Below are 16954 nucleotides of genomic sequence, written 5' to 3' on the forward strand. Positions count from 1 at the left end.
CTTGAACATTTTAAACAACTTTATTATTATTTACTTAGATATAATTGGATACAAGGAAGGAAGCTACATTTCATTTATAAAAAACAAAAGAAAAAAAGTTTTTTGGGGGAAAAATGCAAAACGGACCCCCAGATCAACGTCTAGGAGCTACCCTATACCCCCTAGAGCCGGTCTCACCCAGGGGGCAGCTCTGTGACGGCTCCTAAGAGGCCTGCGAGTCGCTGTCGTCAGAGTTCTTGAACGTCTCTGCCTCGGGCAACGACACCAGGGCTGTGTCGGCCTGCACTTCCTCCTCGTCTGGCAGCACCAGGGGCTGGTCTCCATCTCCGCTGGCCTCGCTGCCCTCCCCCTCCTGGCCCTCCCCAAGGCTGGTGTCCTGGCTGGTGTCCTGGCTGGCTGAGCCTGGCTCCGTGGAGGAGAAGGAAGACGGCTTGTTCCTCAGTTCCGCCTGGGTGGGCACCCGCAGGGAGATCTCAGAGGACAACGACTCAGGGTCTGGACCTGGGGGACAGGAGGGAGGGAGAGGGGATCAGTCCAACATCACGGCTCTGCCCATATATGGGATACAGGGTTCCATTTGGGACTCAACCACATGCTCCATCATGTAATTCTAGTGTGCTGCAGTGTATAATCTCTGTTTTGTTTGAACTCATGACAACACAACTCTGTTATCCCCAGGGTGACGCGCATGCTTTGATACCATGCGTTCATAAGAAAGTGGCTCGCTAGCAATGCACTTAATAACATGACTAAATGGACACAAGCGTATACGGTCTCTGTACCATTGGTGGCTACATGATAGCATTAGCCATAGTGTCTCTGTACCGTTGGTGGCTACGTAATAGCATTAGCCATACTGTCTCTGTACCGTTGGTGGCTACGTGATAGTATTAGCCATACTGTCTCTGTACCGTTGGTGGCTACGTGATAGTATTAGCCATACTGTCTCTGTACCCTTGGTGGCTACATGATAGCATTAGCCATAGTGTCTCTGTACCGTTGGTGGCTGCGTGATAGCATTAGCCATAGTGTCTCTGTACCATTGGTGGCTACGCGATAGCATTAGCCATTCTGTCTCTGTACCGTTGGTGGCTACATGATAGCATTAGCCATAGTGTCTCTGTACCGTTGGTGGCTACGTGATAGCATTAGCCATAGTGTCTCTGTACCGTTGGTGGCTACGTGATAGCATTAGCCATACTGTCTCTGTACCGTTGGTGGCTACGTGATAGCATTAGCCATACTGTCTCTGTACCATTGGTGGCTACGTGATAGCATTAGCCATACTGTCTCTGTACCATTGGTGGCTACATGATAGCATTAGCCATAGTGTCTCTGTACCGTTGGTGGCTACATGATATCAACAAATGGGCGTCCCAAATTGCACCCGATTCCCTACATAAATTAGTACAAATAAGTAGCAAACCTTCTGCAAGCCTGTTTCTGTAGTGAGGCAGCTTGATGTACCAGTACACCCCCTGGACAGGACACTAGTCTATCTCCTGTTTCTGTAGTGAGACAGCTTGATGTACCAGTACACCCCCTGGACAGGACACTAGTCTATCTCCTGTTTCTGTAGTGAGGCAGCTTGATGTACCAGTACACCAACCTGGACAGGACACTAGTCTTTCTCCTGTTTCTGTAGTGCGACAGCTTGATGTACCAGTACACCAACCTGGACAGGACACTAGTCTTTCTCCTGTTTCTGTAGTGAGACAGCTTGATGTAGTACCAGGACACCACCCGGACAGGCCACTAGTCTATCTCCTGTTTCCGTAGCTACTCCCAATCCTCCAATTTCAGGGAGGACACTAACCACAAGGCCACTGAGTTGGTTATTCCCTACATAGTGCACTGTGTTGATAACTACCTGAGGTGAGTGAGGAGGTCAGGCTGTCGTCTTCTCCTCCAGAGTTGAGAAAGACGTCGAGGGCCTCGTGGTCCGACACATCCATCAGGTCCATCTGTTCCAGAACGTCAACGTTCACCTCCATGGAAGACATGCTACCTATTGGCCCTGTGGAGCGACACACACAACCAGCGTCACTTCACACTGCAGCTGCACCACACCGCTACCTGTGGAGCGACACACACAACCAGCGTCACTTCACACTGCAGCTGCACCACACCGCTACCTGTGGAGCGACACACACAACCAGCGTCACTTCACACTGCAGCTGCACCACACCGCTACTGTTCCGCAGTCCCATCCTGCCTCCATTTCTCACAAGGAACCTTGGAACTTATCCTCCAATGTGGTTGAAAGGGAGGCGAGGAGATGGGGTGCGAGGAATCACGGAATGACGAATTCAGAACCTCAGACTGGTGGACAGTACAACACTGAAGATACACACACACACACACACACGTCACTGTTACAGACTGACAGACAGTACAACAGTACAACACTGAAGATACACACACACACACAACACTGAAGATACACACACGTCACTGTTACAGACTGACAGACAGTACAACAGTACAACACTGAAGATACACACACACACAACACTGAAGATACACACACGTCACTGTTACAGACTGACAGACAGTACAACAGTACAACACTGAAGATACACACACACACACACACGTCACTGTTACAGACTGACAGACAGTACAACAGTACAACACTGAAGATACACACACACACACAACACTGAAGATACACACACGTCACTGTTACAGACTGACAGACAGTACAACAGTACAACACTGAAGATACACACACACACACAACACTGAAGATACACACACGTCACTGTTACAGACTGACAGACAGTACAACAGCACAACACTGAAGATACTGTTACAAGATCACTGTTACAGACAACACAGCTCTGACATGAGACAGACAGCACTATCATACCTCAAGTATGATGAAAGCAGGAAGGGGAAGCACAATAAAAGACAGGACACAGTCTCGGGGATTCGATCTAGCAACCTTTCGGTTACTAGTCCAACGCTCTAACCACTAGGCTACCCTGCCGCCCCTCCACTCTAACCACTAGGCTACCCTGCCGCCCCTCCACTCTAACCACTAGGCTACCCTGCCGCCCCTCCACTCTAACCACTAGGCTACCCTGCCGCCCCTCCACTCTAACCACTAGGCTACCCTGCCGCCCCTCCACTCTAACCACTAGGCTACCCTGCCGCCCCTCCACTCTAACCACTAGGCTACCCTGCCGCCCCTCCACTCTAACCACTAGGCTACCTGCCGCCCCTCCACTCTAACCACTAGGCTACCCTGCCGCCCCTCCACTCTAACCACTAGGCTACCCTGCCGCCCCTCCACTCTAACCACTAGGCTACCCTGCCGCCCTCCACTCTAACCACTAGGCTACCCTGCCGCCCCTCCACTCTAACCACTAGGCTACCCTGCCGCCCCTCCACTCTAACCACTAGGCTACCCTGCCGCCCCTCCACTCTAACCACTAGGCTACCCTGCCGCCCATCCACTCTAACCACTAGGCTACCCTGCCGCCCATCCACTCTAACCACTAGGCTACCCTGCCGCCCATCCACTCTAACCACTAGGCTACCTGCCGCCCCTCCACTCTAACCACTAGGCTACCCTGCCGCCCCTCCACTCTAACCACTAGGCTACCCTGCCGCCCCTCCACTCTAACCACTAGGCTACCCTGCCGCCCCTCCACTCTAACCACTAGGCTACCCTGCCGCCCCTCCACTCTAACCACTAGGCTACCCTGCCGTCCCTCCACTCTAACCACTAGGCTACCCTGCCGTCCCTCCACTCTAACCACTAGGCTACCCTGCCGCCCCTCCACTCTAACCACTAGGCTACCCTGCCGCCCCTCCACTCTAACCACTAGGCTACCCTGCCGCCCCTCCACTCTAACCACTAGGCTACCCTGCCGCCCCTCCACTCTAACCACTAGGCTACCCTGCCGCCCCTACACTCTAACCACTAGGCTACCCTGCCGCCCCTCCACTCTAACCACTAGGCTAGCCTGCCGCCCCTCCACTCTAACCACTAGGCTAGCCTGCCGCCCCTCCACTCTAACCACTAGGCTACCCTGCCGCCCCTCCACTCTAACCACTAGGCTAGCCTGCCGCCCCTCCACTCTAACCACTAGGCTACCCTGCCGCCCCTCCACTCTAACCACTAGGCTACCCTGCCGCCCCTCCACTCTAACCACTAGGCTAGCCTGCCGCCCCTCCACTCTAACCACTAGGCTACCCTGCCGCCCCTCCACTCTAACCACTAGGCTAGCCTGCCGCCCCTCCACTCTAACCACTAGGCTACCCTGCCGCCCCTCCACTCTAACCACTAGGCTAGCCTGCCGCCCCTCCACTCTAACCACTAGGCTACCCTGCCGCCCCTCCACTCTAACCACTAGGCTACCCTGCCGCCCCTCCACTCTAACCACTAGGCTACCCTGCCGCCCCTCCACTCTAACCACTAGGCTACCCTGCCGCCCCTCCACTCTAACCACTAGGCTAGCCTGCCGCCCCCTGCCGTATCAACAGAGGTAGTGTTCCAAATGGACCCCTATTTCCTAAAGGCCCGTAATGCACTACTTCCCAGGGTCCGTAGTGCTATGGTCCAAAGCAGTGCACTATAAAAAGGGGAGCCACACAGTGTGTGTTCTGGGTTCCAGCTCACCTCTTCTGTCGGTGATCTGCAGGTAGCCAGTAGAGAGGTACTGATCCATGTCCTGTTGGAAAGCTTCTTCAAAGTACTTCTGCCTCTCCTTCAGCTTCCCCTGCTGGGCGTGCTCCATGTCCAGCACCTTCTGGGCGTGCTCAGAGTCCAGCTCGGCTGGGGGGGAAACAGGAAGTACAGGACACGTAAACATAGAGGTGGATAGAGGGTTGACTTGCTCTCACGGATGCAGCCATTGAACAGATAGTAGATGAGCTCTAGTACATTTCTATGGATGTCAGTAATACCCTCTGGATAGACATAAGGACAAGCCACAGTCAAATGATGGCGCCTCAGTCTTCCATTATTTAATGGAAACATGTTTCACAAATCTGCACTGTATAGGTCACTGTGTAAGTCGCTATATAGTTACTGTATAGGTTACTGTATAAGTCACTGTGTAGGTCACTGTATAAGTCACTATATACTTACTGTATAGGTTACTGTATAAGTCACTATATAGTTACTGTACAGGTCACTGTAGGTCACTGTGTAAGTCACTATATAGTTACTGTATAGGTCACTGTATAGGTTACAGTATAAGTCACTGTGTAGGTCACTGTAGGTCACTGTATAAGTCACTGTATAGGTTACAGTATACGTCACTGTGTAGGTCACTGTTTAAGTCACTATATAGTTACTGTATAGGTCACTGTATAGGTTTCAGTATAAGTCACTGTATAGTTACTGTATAGGTTACTGTATAAGTCACTATATAGTTACTGTATAGGTCACTGTATAGGTTACAGTATAAGTCACTGTGTAGGTCACTGTAGGTCACTGTATAGGTTACTGTATAAGTCACTGTATAGGTTACAGTATACGTCACTGTGTAGGTCACTGTTTAAGTCACTATATAGTTACTGTATAGGTCACTGTATAGGTTACAGTATAAGTCACTGTATAGTTACTGTATAGGTTACTGTATAAGTCACTATATAGTTACTGTATAGGTTACAGTATAAGTCACTATATAGTTACTGTATAGGTCACTGTACAGGTCACTGTAGGTCACTGTTTAAGTCACTATATAGTTACTGTATAGGTCACTGTATAGGTTACAGTATAAGTCACTGTGTAGGTCACTGTATAGGTTACTGTATAAGTCACTGTATAGTTACTGTATAGGTTACTGTAGGTTACTGTATAGGTTACAGTATAAGTCACTGTGTAGGTCACTGTTTAAGTCACTATATAGTTACTGTATAGGTCACTGTATAAGTCACTGTATAGTTACTGTATAGGTTATAGTATAAGTCACTGTATAGTTACTGTATAGGTCATTGTGTAGGTTACAGTATAAGTCACTATATAGTTACTGTATAGGTTACTGTATAGGTCACTGTATATGTTACAGTATAAGTCACTGTATAGTTACTGTATATGTTACTGTATAGGTTACAGTATAAGTCACTGTATAGTTACTGTATAGGTTACTGTATAGGTCACTATATAGTTACTGTATAGGTCACTGTATAGGTTACAGTATAAGTCACGGTATAGTTACTGTATAGGTTACTGTATAGGTTACAGTATAAGTCACTGTATAGTTACTGTATAGGTTACTGTATAGGTCACTATATAGTTACTGTATAGGTCACTGTATAGGTTACAGTATAAGTTACTGTATAGGTTACTGTATAAGTCACCATGTAGGTCACTGTAGGTCACTGAATATAAACAAGTCATGGTCTGGTATTCCTGTTGAGCTCCATGGGAAGTGGCTGCTGTTTGTCAGAGGAGCCTCCGCTCTATTCTAGTGACCCCAAATCCATTGACCCCATGCATACAGTTTGGGACGCACCTGTAGTTAGACTTCATCAGATAAATGTCTTCTCTCTATTATAATGATCAACATCATCCTACAGATAAGATAAATGTCTTCTCACTATTATAATGATCAACATCATCCTACAGATATCAGATAAATGTCTTCTCTCTATTATAATGATCAACGTCATCCTACAGATATCAGATAAATGTCTTCTCTCTATTATAATGATCAACGTCATCCTACAGATATCAGATAAATGTCTTCTCTCTATTATAATGATTAACATCATCCTACAGATATCATCAGATAAATGTCTTCTCACTATTATAATGATCAACGTCATCCTACAGATATCAGATAAATGTCTTCTCACTATTATAATGATTAACATCATCCTACAGATATCATCAGATAAAAGTCAGTAATTAGTCCCAAGTTATTATTGAAAGACTTCCTCTGTCGCGGCAGAGAACAGAGCTCCTCATCTCTCTCACACTGTCCTTACTGTAGAGTCTCCTCACAGGTCCCTGAGTCTGGTCAGAGACACTGTCCTTACTATAGAGTCTCCTCACAGGTCCCTGAGTCTGGTCAGAGACACTGTCCTTACGGTAGAGTCTCCTCACAGGTCCCTGAGTCTGGTCAGAGACACTGTCCTTACTGTAGGGGCTCTCTCCTCACAGGTCCCTGAGTCTGGCCAGACACCATCCTTACTGTAGAGTCTCCTCACAGAGCCCTGAGTCTGGCCAGACACCATCCTTACTGTAGAGTCTCCTCACAGAGCCCTGAGTCTGGCCAGACACCATCCTTACTGTAGGGGCTCTCTCCTCACAGGTCCCTGAGTCTGGCCAGACACCATCCTTACTGTAGAGTCTCCTCACAGAGCCCTGAGTCTGGCCAGACACCATCCTTACTGTAGGGGCTCTCTCCTCACAGGTCCCTGAGTCTGGCCAGACACCATCCTTACTGTAGAGTCTCCTCACAGAGCCCTGAGTCTGGCCAGAGACAATGTCAATATGGTAGAGTCTTCTCACAGAGCCCTGAGTCTGGCCAGAGACAATGTCCTTACGGTAGAGTCTCCTCACAGAGCCCTGAGTCTGGCCAGACACCATCCTTACTGTAGAGTCTCCTCACAGAGCCCCGAGTCTCGCCAGAGACACTGTCCTTACTATAGAGTCTCCTCACAGAGTCCTGAGTCTGGCCAGAGACAATGTCCTTACGGTAGAGTCTCCTCACAGAGCCCTGAGTCTGGCCAGACACCATCCTTACTGTAGCGTCTCCTCACAGAGCCCTGAGTCTGGCCAGAGACACCTCTGTGTGGAGCGTGCAGAGACTAGCACCCAGAGTCTGGCCTACTACACCTGTTGTATTCGGCATTTCACTGTAAGGTCTACTACACCTGTTGTATTCGGCATTTCACTGAAATGCCGAATACAACAGGTGTAGTAGACCTTACAGTGAAATGCCGAATACAACAGGTGTAGTAGACCTCACAGTGAAATGCCGAATACAACAGGTGTAGTAGACCTTACAGTGAAATGCCGAATACAACAGGTGTAGTAGGCCAGACTCTGGGTGCTAGTCTCTGCACGCTCCACACAGAGGTGTCTCTGGCCAGACTCAGGGCTCTGTGAGGAGACGCTACAGTAAGGATGGTGTCTGGCCAGACTCAGGGCTCTGTGAGGAGACTCTATAGTAAGGACAGTGTCTCTGGCGAGACTCGGGGCTCTGTGAGGAGACTCTACAGTAAGGATGGTGTCTGGCCAGACTCAGGGCTCTGTGAGGAGACTCTACCGTAAGGACATTGTCTCCTTACTGTAGTAGACCTGACAGTGAAATGCTGAATACAACAGGTGTAGTAGACCTGACAGTGAAATGCTGAATACAACAGGTGTAGTAGACCTGACAGTGAAATGCTGAATACAACAGGTGTAGTAGACCTGACAGTGAAATGCTGAATACAACAGGTGTAGTAGACCTGACAGTGAAATGCTGAATACAACAGGTGTAGTAGACCTGACAGTGAAATGCTGAATACAACAGGTGTAGTAGACCTTACAGTGAAATGCTGAATACAACAGGCGTAGTAGACCTTACAGTGAAATGCTGAATACAACAGGTGTAGTAGACCTTACAGTGAAATGCTTACTTCCAGGTTCTAACCAACAGGGCAAAAAAGGTATTAGGTGAACAATGGGTAAGTAAAGAAATAAAACAACAGTAAAAAGACAGGCTATATTCAGTAGCAAGGCTATATTCAGTAGCAAGGCTATATACAGTAGCGAGGCAATATACAGTAGCGAGGCAATATACAGTAGCGAGGCAATATACAGTAGCGAGGCAATATACAGACTTAATGTGACTGAGATACATGCTTGTCTCACCTAGTTACCTTAAGATGAAAATCACTCTGGATAAGAGCACCTGCTAAATGACTAACATGTAAATTGATATCCCCCACATTGTAGGCTAATTATTTACCTGCCTGTCCAAGTGTGTCTCCTCCAGATCAGAAAACAACAGGACAGTTCTGTTATGTGAAACCAGACATGTATCGTGACTATCGTCCCAGTAAGCTCTAGTCCCCACTGTGAGCAATGTCTCTCTCGGTCTTAGAGACAGGAAGCACCTACCCACTTCTCAGAACAGCAGGAAGTGGCTATGTTACTTTTATGGAACCATAGGAGTGTCTGTGTTACGGCTAGAGGTGCCACATCCTTTTGAAAGATGCATATTGTTGCAGTGAATATTTTGTCCGAGACCAAGCTCTACTCGTCATCAGCTGCCTTGACAAGAACTGACATCCGTGTGGAGTCAAGTAACAGCAGATTGAGGAACTAAGTATCATCTTTGGTTTCTGACAAAAGTTCATCCCAGAAATGCTGCCTCATTGAAAATAAGAATTTCAACCCTGAATCATTGGATTCTCACAAATCCTTGAATCCAGGATACTAACAAGATACCACTACAATACACCTTGTCACCTCCCTGCCAAGATACCACTACAATACACCTTGTCACCTCCCTCCCAAGGTGCCAATACAGGCTCAGGATTTCCAGGTAGGTCATTTCTCCCTGTCAGAATGTACCAAAGCATTTGAACACAGTCAGTTACCTCTGTGGTAAAGGGGTGTCGTTGTCAGTGGGCTGGATGTGTCAACTCAACTAGTCCCAGGTGGGCAGGAAGTCAAGCCAGCTGTCACCAGGCAGGGCCCAATAATATCTGTCTGTCCCCCAAACGGCTCCCTATTCCCTTTATAGTGCACTACTTTTGGACCAGGGCCCATAGGAAATACACAGACGAGGGTGCCATTTCTAGGGAACACTAGGCTTCCATCTGGGAAGCTACCTGTGATCAGAGACATGCATTCTATCTTCCACATCATGGTGAACAGCAGCTCAACAGAACCAGCCTCTGATTCACTAGAAATACCACTCTCCTTTTATCACGTTGCAACACCACAACTCTTCATCCACAATACATCTACATGACGGCCTCCCATAGGTAACGTGACGGCCTCCCATAGGTAACGTGACGTCCTCCCATAGGTAACGTGACGGCCTCCCATAGGTAACGTGACGGCCTCCCATAGGTAACGTGACGGCCTCCCATAGGTAACGTGACGGCCTCCCATAGGTAACGTGACGGCCTCCCCACAGGTAACGTGATGTCCACCCATAGGTAACGCAATATCCTCCCATAGGTAACGTGACGGCCTCCCATAGGTAACGTGACGGCCTCCCATAGGTAACGTGACGGCCTCCCCACAGGTAACGTGATGTCCTCCCATAGGTAACGTGATGTCCTCCCATAGGTAACGTGATGTCCTCCCATAGATAACGTGATGTCCTCCCATAGGTAACGTGACGGCCTCCCCACAGGTAACGTGACGGCCTCCCATAGGTAACGTGACGGCCTCCCCACAGGTAACATTATGGCCTTCCATAGGTAACATCCCATAGGTAACATTATGGCCTTCCATAGATAACATCCCATAGGTAACATTATGGCCTTCCATAGGTAACATCCCATAGGTAACATTATGGCCTTCCATAGGTAACATCCCATAGGTAACATTATGGCCTTCCATAGGTAACATCCCATAGGTAACATTATGTCCTTCCATAGGTAACATCCCATAGGTAACATTATGTCCTTCCATAGGTAACATCCCATAGGTAACATTATGGCCTTCCATAGGTAACATCCCATAGGTAACATTATAGCCTTCCATAGGTAACATCCCATAGGTAACATTATGGCCTTCCATAGGTAACATCCCATAGGTAACATTATGTCCTTCCATAGGTAACATCCCATAGGTAACATTATGGCCTTCCATAGGTAACATCCCATAGGTAACATTATGGCCTTCCATAGGTAACATCCCATAGGTAACATTATGTCCTTCCATAGGTAACATCCCATCGGTAACATTATGTCCTTCCATAGGTAACATCCCATAGGTAACATTATGGCCTTCCATAGGTAACATTATGGCCTTCCATAGGTAACATTATGGCCTTCCATAGGTAACATTATGGCCTTCCATAGGTAACATCCCATAGGTAACATTATGTCCTTCCATAGGTAACATCCCATAGGTAACATTATAGCCTTCCATAGGTAACATCCCATAGGTAACATTATGGCCTTCCATAGGTAACATTATGGCCTTCCATAGGTAACATTATGGCCTTCCATAGGTAACATTATGGCCTTCCATAGGTAACATTATGCAAAGTTGCTTGACAAATGGTTAACCAGTTGCATTTATTTATGCATGCTGCAACAACTGAGGAATGTATTTTTAGATGTGACCCACAAGCTGGAGCTGTGACCTGTGACGTTCTCTTGTTTCTCATAGTGGAAGTCAAATGGCTTTCTGACAGAGAGAATGATGTCAATGGCTTTCTGACAGAGAGAATAATGTCAATGGCTTTCTGAGAGAGAGAATGATGTCAATGGCTTTCTGACAGAGAGAATGATGTCAATGGCTTTCTGACAGAGAGAATGATGTCAATGGCTTTCTGACAGAGAGAATGATGTCAATGGCTTTCTGACAGAGAGAATGATGTCAATGGCTTTCTGAGAGAGAAGGGATGTCAATGGCTTTCTGAGAGAGAAGGGATGTCAATGGCTTTCTGACAGAGAGAATGATGTCAATGGCTTTCTGAGAGAGAGAATGATGTCAATGGCTTTCTCAGAGAGAGAATGATGTCAATGGCTTTCTGACAGAGAGAATGATGTCAATGGCTTTCTGACAGAGAGAATGATGTCAATGGCTTTCTGACAGAGAGAATGATGTCAATGGCTTTCTGAGAGAGAGAATGATGTCAATGGCTTTCTGACAGAGAGAATGATGTCAATGGCTTTCTGACAGAGAGAATGATGTCAATGGCTTTCTGAGAGAGAGAATGATGTCAATGGCTTTCTGAGAGAGAGAATGATGTCAATGGCTTTCTGACAGAGAGAAGGGATGTCAATGGCTTTCTGACAGAGAGAAGGGATGTCAATGGCTTTCTGAGAAAGGGATGTCAATGGCTTTCTGAGAGAGAGAATGATGTCAATGGCTTTCTGACAGAGAGAAGGGATGTCAATGGCTTTCTGACAGAGAGAATGATGTCAATGGCTTTCTGACAGAGAGAATGATGTCAATGGCTTTCTGACAGAGAGAAGGGATGTCAATGGCTTTCTGACAGAGAGAATGATGTCAATGGCTTTTTGACAGAGAGAATGATGTCAATGGCTTTCTGACAGAGAGAATGATGTCAATGGCTTTCTGACAGAGAGAATGATGTCAATGGCTTTCTGAGAGAGAGAATGATGTCAATGGCTTTCTACAAGAAGGTCAATGGCTTTCTGAGAGAGAGAAGGGGTGTTAAAATATCAGACAGTGGAAGAGATTCCCCATAGTGCAATACTTTTGATCAGAGCCTAAATCCCCCAGCAGGATAAATGTATAATGATGAGCCCTCCAACCTCTCTATTGACCCCCAGGGAAGGAGAGACACAGCATTCTATTACTGCTCCTAATTCCACTGTTATAAACATTCTCCAAGTCATGCGTCACCACTATAAATAGGAACCAAGATGAAATGTTCAGAGAAATGTAATTATATTTAATACCAAGCTATGTTAGGGGTGTTTCAGTGGGCAACCAGTGGTGACATTCTGTAAAGCCTAGTGAATTCAGTCATATACCCTCAACTGATAGACTTGTGAAGAGTGAAAAAAGGTCAGAGACCCCTACAGTGACCCCTACAGAGACCCCTACAGAGACCCCTACAGTGCATTACATTCCTATATATTATCAAAGCAGTGGTCACCAACCGGTCGATCGCCATCTTCAAGGCATTTCTAGCGGATCACCAAACATTTCAGTAGAAAAGCCAACGATGAAGGCATAAAGGCTTGCGTTCCTTTTTGTTTTCTTCGTGTTGTGCTGTTGGCGGTCGGTGCACTTGATGTACCAGGTAGGCAAAGTGTTCCCAGTTTCAACCATTTCATTTGTCTGAAAAGACAAACTTCTCCAACCCGGGGTACTCTTGAGATCGGTGGCTAAATCGACGGTGCCTACTGCGCTGGCCAATCGGATAGTTCAAATCACCGTGCCTCCCTACAGCTTCCACAACCCGAGTTTGATACTGGAGGAAATGAAAGAGAGAGCAGGGACCGTGAGAGGCAGACCCTCTGCTGCTCTCTCTCCCTCTGCTGAGACTAATGCCGTGTTCAAAACAACTGGGAACTTGGAAATGTCTGACTTCAGTACATTCAAGACAACTGGGAACTATAGGGAAAGTTTTTTTTTTTGAAAGGTTTATTTTAATTTTATTTTACCTTTATTTAACTGACGGCCTAGGAACAGTGGGTTAACTGCCTGTTCAGGGGCAGAACGACAGATTTGAACCTTTTCAGCTCGGGGGTTTGAACTTGCAACCTTCCGGTTACTAGTCCAACACTCTAACCACTAGGCTACCCTGCAGCCCCAGGTCATCCAACTCGGAAACTCTGGCATCTTTCTAGAGCTCAGACTTACCGACCTGATGTTCACGGACTTCATCATTTGATCTCGTTTTTTCAGAGTTCCCAGTTGTCTTGAAAGCACCATGACCATCAGATGCATGTACCATCAGTCCAGTAAAACACAATTATCCTAATTTAGGCTCAGCATGTTCTACACCAACTGATATATTGTTATTAATGCTTAAGTTTCAAAATATAATATGGTCTGAGAGGAACAATATTGGCAGGCCAGGCATATAGCCAATATATGATGTGATAACGTTTCAGGCCTACTGCACAAACCTCATTCCTACCAAACTGGTTTAATTAGGTTAATGAGAACTTTGACTGCGGTTTTGACCACTGTTCTAAAGGGTCTGAGCCATAGATGTAAAGCTATTATATTAGCTATGATCTGAGAGGGGGAGGCAGAGCACTGGCCCCAGCCTCAGCTCTCATGTTAGGTTGCTGTATACTACTCATCTCATCTACACCATGTGGGCTGCCAAGTCAGGCTACTGTGGGCTGCCAAGTCAGGCTACTGTGGGCTGCCAAGTCAGGCTACTGTGGGCTGCCAAGTCAGGCTACTGTGGGCTGCCAAGTCAGGCTACTGTGGGCTGCCAAGTCAGGCTACTGTGGGCTGCCAAGTCAGACTACTGTGGGCTGCCAAGTCAGGCTACTGTGGGCTGCCAAGTCAGGCTACTGTGGGCTGCCAAGTCAGGCTACTGTGGGCTGCCAAGTCAGGCTACTGTGGGCTGCCAAGTCAGGCTACTGTGGGCTGCCAAGTCAGGCTACTGTGGGCTGCCAAGTCAGGCTACTGTGGGCTGCCAAGTCAGGCTACTGTGGGCTGCCAAGTCAGGCTACTGTGGGCTGCCAAGTCAGGCTACTGTGGGCTGCCAAGTCAGGCTACTGTGGGGTGCCAAGTCAGGCAACACTGGCACACACACTGCACTGCTTTGCTTTATCTTGGCCAGGTCGCAGTTGTAAATGAGAACTTGTTCTCAACTAGCCTACCTGGTTAAATAAAGGTGAAATTAAAAATTAAAAACACACACACACCAAACTCTGGTCAGGTGTGGGCAGGCTGCTCTTCAGATATGACCTCCCGTCCCAACTCCCGTCAGGCCTGACCAGATGTGGTACTCACAAGTAATCCAATCATAGCGGTTTCAGACAGCACTGCTTACCTCAGCAAGCCATTGATCTCCGCAATAGCAGCCACAGTGTACAACCCAAATGTCACCCTACATAGTGCACTACTTTCTACCAGAGTTCTGATCAAAACTAGTGCATTATATAGGGAATAGGGTACCATTTGGGACGTAGACCTACTGCTGATCTTACTCTAAATCCCTGCCTCTTTACTATAGTGGTTAAGAGTTAGAGAAATCAGTACCCTCTGAAGGGAGCGTAAAAGTAAGGAGTGAATAGACTGACACTTCAAGCCATTTTCCTGCTATTACTTCTCCAGTGCTGCATTTTTAGCCACACCACCGAGCGAATTACCCTCCTCACCCGGCTCCCGCTGCCGAGACTGATTCAAGTAGTACATGTCAACAACAACAAAAAAGACAGGTGTCCTATCGCTGCCTGAAAATCACCCATAGCGACACGGCAAGTGGCCCGGTAACAGTGGAACACACCGTTCACAGTCCAGTGAGCACCAGAGCAGATACCCCAGGCCGTCTATGTCTGCATGGGGGCATTCTAATTAGATTCTAATGTGGCGTATCACCTCTACATGTTAGGGAAGAACGTTGCTGCACAGTCCTGTCCAGTGATGTATATTAAGGGACTATTTCATATCTCAACTAACTGGTGATCACTGCATTCATAGAGGAGTTATTGACTGGTAGAATTGCTCCCGTGACCTACGTCACTAACACTTAGATCCCTTCAACCTGACCTTCTCTGTTTCCTGACCATAGACAAAGTGTTGGAGCAAAAAGGAGCAGAGCGTAACTGCATGGGTTCATCATATGACTGGGTCACACACACGCAACCCAGGCTGCACTAAGTAAAGTCCTACTGAAAGAATACCGTGGCAGTAGCACAGATCACCAACATCAAAGCATCACCAAATAGACATTCCACTTTAAACATGAGGAGAATAACTAATACAGAGAGACAGACAGACAGACAGAGGGAGGGAGGGAGACATGAAGGCATAAAGACAGGGACATGGAGAGAGATACAGACAAAGAGAGGGAGAGAGACAGACATGAAGACATGAAGACAAAGACAGGGACATGGAGAGAGATACAGACAAAGATAGAGGGAGAGAGACAGACATGAAGACATGAAGACAAAGACAGGGACATGGAGAGAGATACAGACAAAGATAGAGGGAGAGAGACAGACATGAAGACATGAAGACAACGACAGGGACATGGAGAGAGATACAGACAAAGATAGAGGGAGAGAGACAGACATGAAGACATGAAGACAAAGACAGGGACATGGAGAGAGATACAGACAAAGATAGAGGGAGAGAGACAGACATGAAGACATGAAGACAACGACAGGGACATGGAGAGAGATACAGACAAAGATAGAGGGAGAGAGACAGACATGAAGACATGAAGACAAAGACAGGGACATGGAGAGAGATACAGACAAAGATAGAGGGAGAGAGACAGACATGAAGACAAAGACAGGGACATGGAGAGAGATACAAACAAAGATAGAGGGAGAGAGACAGACATGAAGACATGAAGACAAAGACAGGGACATGGAGAGAGATACAGACAAAGATAGTGGGAGAGAGACAGACATGAAGACAAAGACAGGGACATGGAGAGAGATACAGACAAAGATAGAGGGAGAGAGACAGACATGAAGACAGGGACATGGAGAGAGATACAGACAAAGATAGAGGAAAATGGAGAGATAATAGAGAGAGAAAAACGAGAGAGACAGAGAGAGACAGAGGAGAAAAGCATTGTAACCTACAGGAGTTCCTGGAGCTGCTCCCTGAAGAGGACATGACTGGTGTCCTGGTGATCGTGACGACCCAGGCCGGCCCAGACCCCGAGCGGAGAGCGAGACCAGACGCTCAGCTATGCCACGGCTACACCACCACTACAGCTAACCCCCCATTCTGCATCGACAGAGTGGTTACACACTACCTCGCTCGGACGGATAACGCTTCTGTGCTGCCAAACACACACACACACCGCGATGCTGTGAGGGAGCACGTGCAGTACTGCCAGGCTGAGGAGACACTGCTGTAGTGGTGAGGAGAGAGGAGGTGAGGGCTGCCTGGGAGTGTACCAATCACTTCTCACAAGAGGGGGGGGGGGATAGCTCCCTGGGAGTGTACCACTCACTTCTCACAAGTGGGGGAGGTCTGCCTGGGAGTGTACCACTCACTTCTCACAAGTGGGGGGGGGGATAGCTCCCTGGGAGTGTACCACTCACTTCTCACAAGAGGGGGAGGTCTGCCTGGGAGTGTACCACTCACTTCTCACAAGGGGGGGGGGGATAGCTCCCTGGGAGTGTACCACTC

The 16954-nt window shown here is 47.6% G+C and overlaps 1 protein-coding gene across 2 annotated transcripts; it reads right to left on the reverse strand.

Annotated features, from left to right (window-relative positions):
• Nucleotide 1: 1 nt before the first annotated feature.
• Nucleotides 2–16674, reverse strand: LOC135532817 (dysbindin-A-like). Of its 2 annotated transcripts, none has more exons than XM_064960249.1 (4): nt 16399–16674; nt 4631–4786; nt 1871–2017; nt 2–501 (listed from the first exon to the last, which is right to left on the reverse strand). In XM_064960249.1, exons 1-4 carry the CDS (start codon nt 16430–16432, stop codon nt 203–205), a joined length of 636 nt encoding a protein of 211 aa, XP_064816321.1. In that variant the 5' UTR covers nt 16433–16674; the 3' UTR covers nt 2–202. The 2 variants fall into 2 exon arrangements, with proteins under 2 accessions (XP_064816321.1, XP_064816322.1); XM_064960250.1 differs by lacking the exon at nt 16399–16674 and adding an exon at nt 8922–9012.
• Nucleotides 16675–16954: the final 280 nt, after the last annotated feature.

The sequence above is a fragment of the Oncorhynchus masou genome, unplaced genomic scaffold, assembly GCF_036934945.1.
Source record: "Oncorhynchus masou masou isolate Uvic2021 unplaced genomic scaffold, UVic_Omas_1.1 unplaced_scaffold_2044, whole genome shotgun sequence".
NCBI lineage: Eukaryota > Metazoa > Chordata > Actinopteri > Salmoniformes > Salmonidae > Oncorhynchus > Oncorhynchus masou.

Bases quoted from the DNA above. Each gene is read 5' to 3' on its own strand.
- LOC135532817 (XM_064960249.1), bottom strand. From the start codon at position 16,432: ATGTCCTCTTCAGGGAGCAGCTCCAGGAACTCCT. The intron at 4,787-16,398 runs GTAGGTTACAAT...TTTCCCCCCCAG, and splicing joins GAGCAGCTCCAGGAACTCCT to CCGAGCTGGACTCTGAGCAC. The intron at 2,018-4,630 runs GTGAGCTGGAAC...GTCGCTCCACAG, and splicing joins GCAGATCACCGACAGAAGAG to GGCCAATAGGTAGCATGTCT.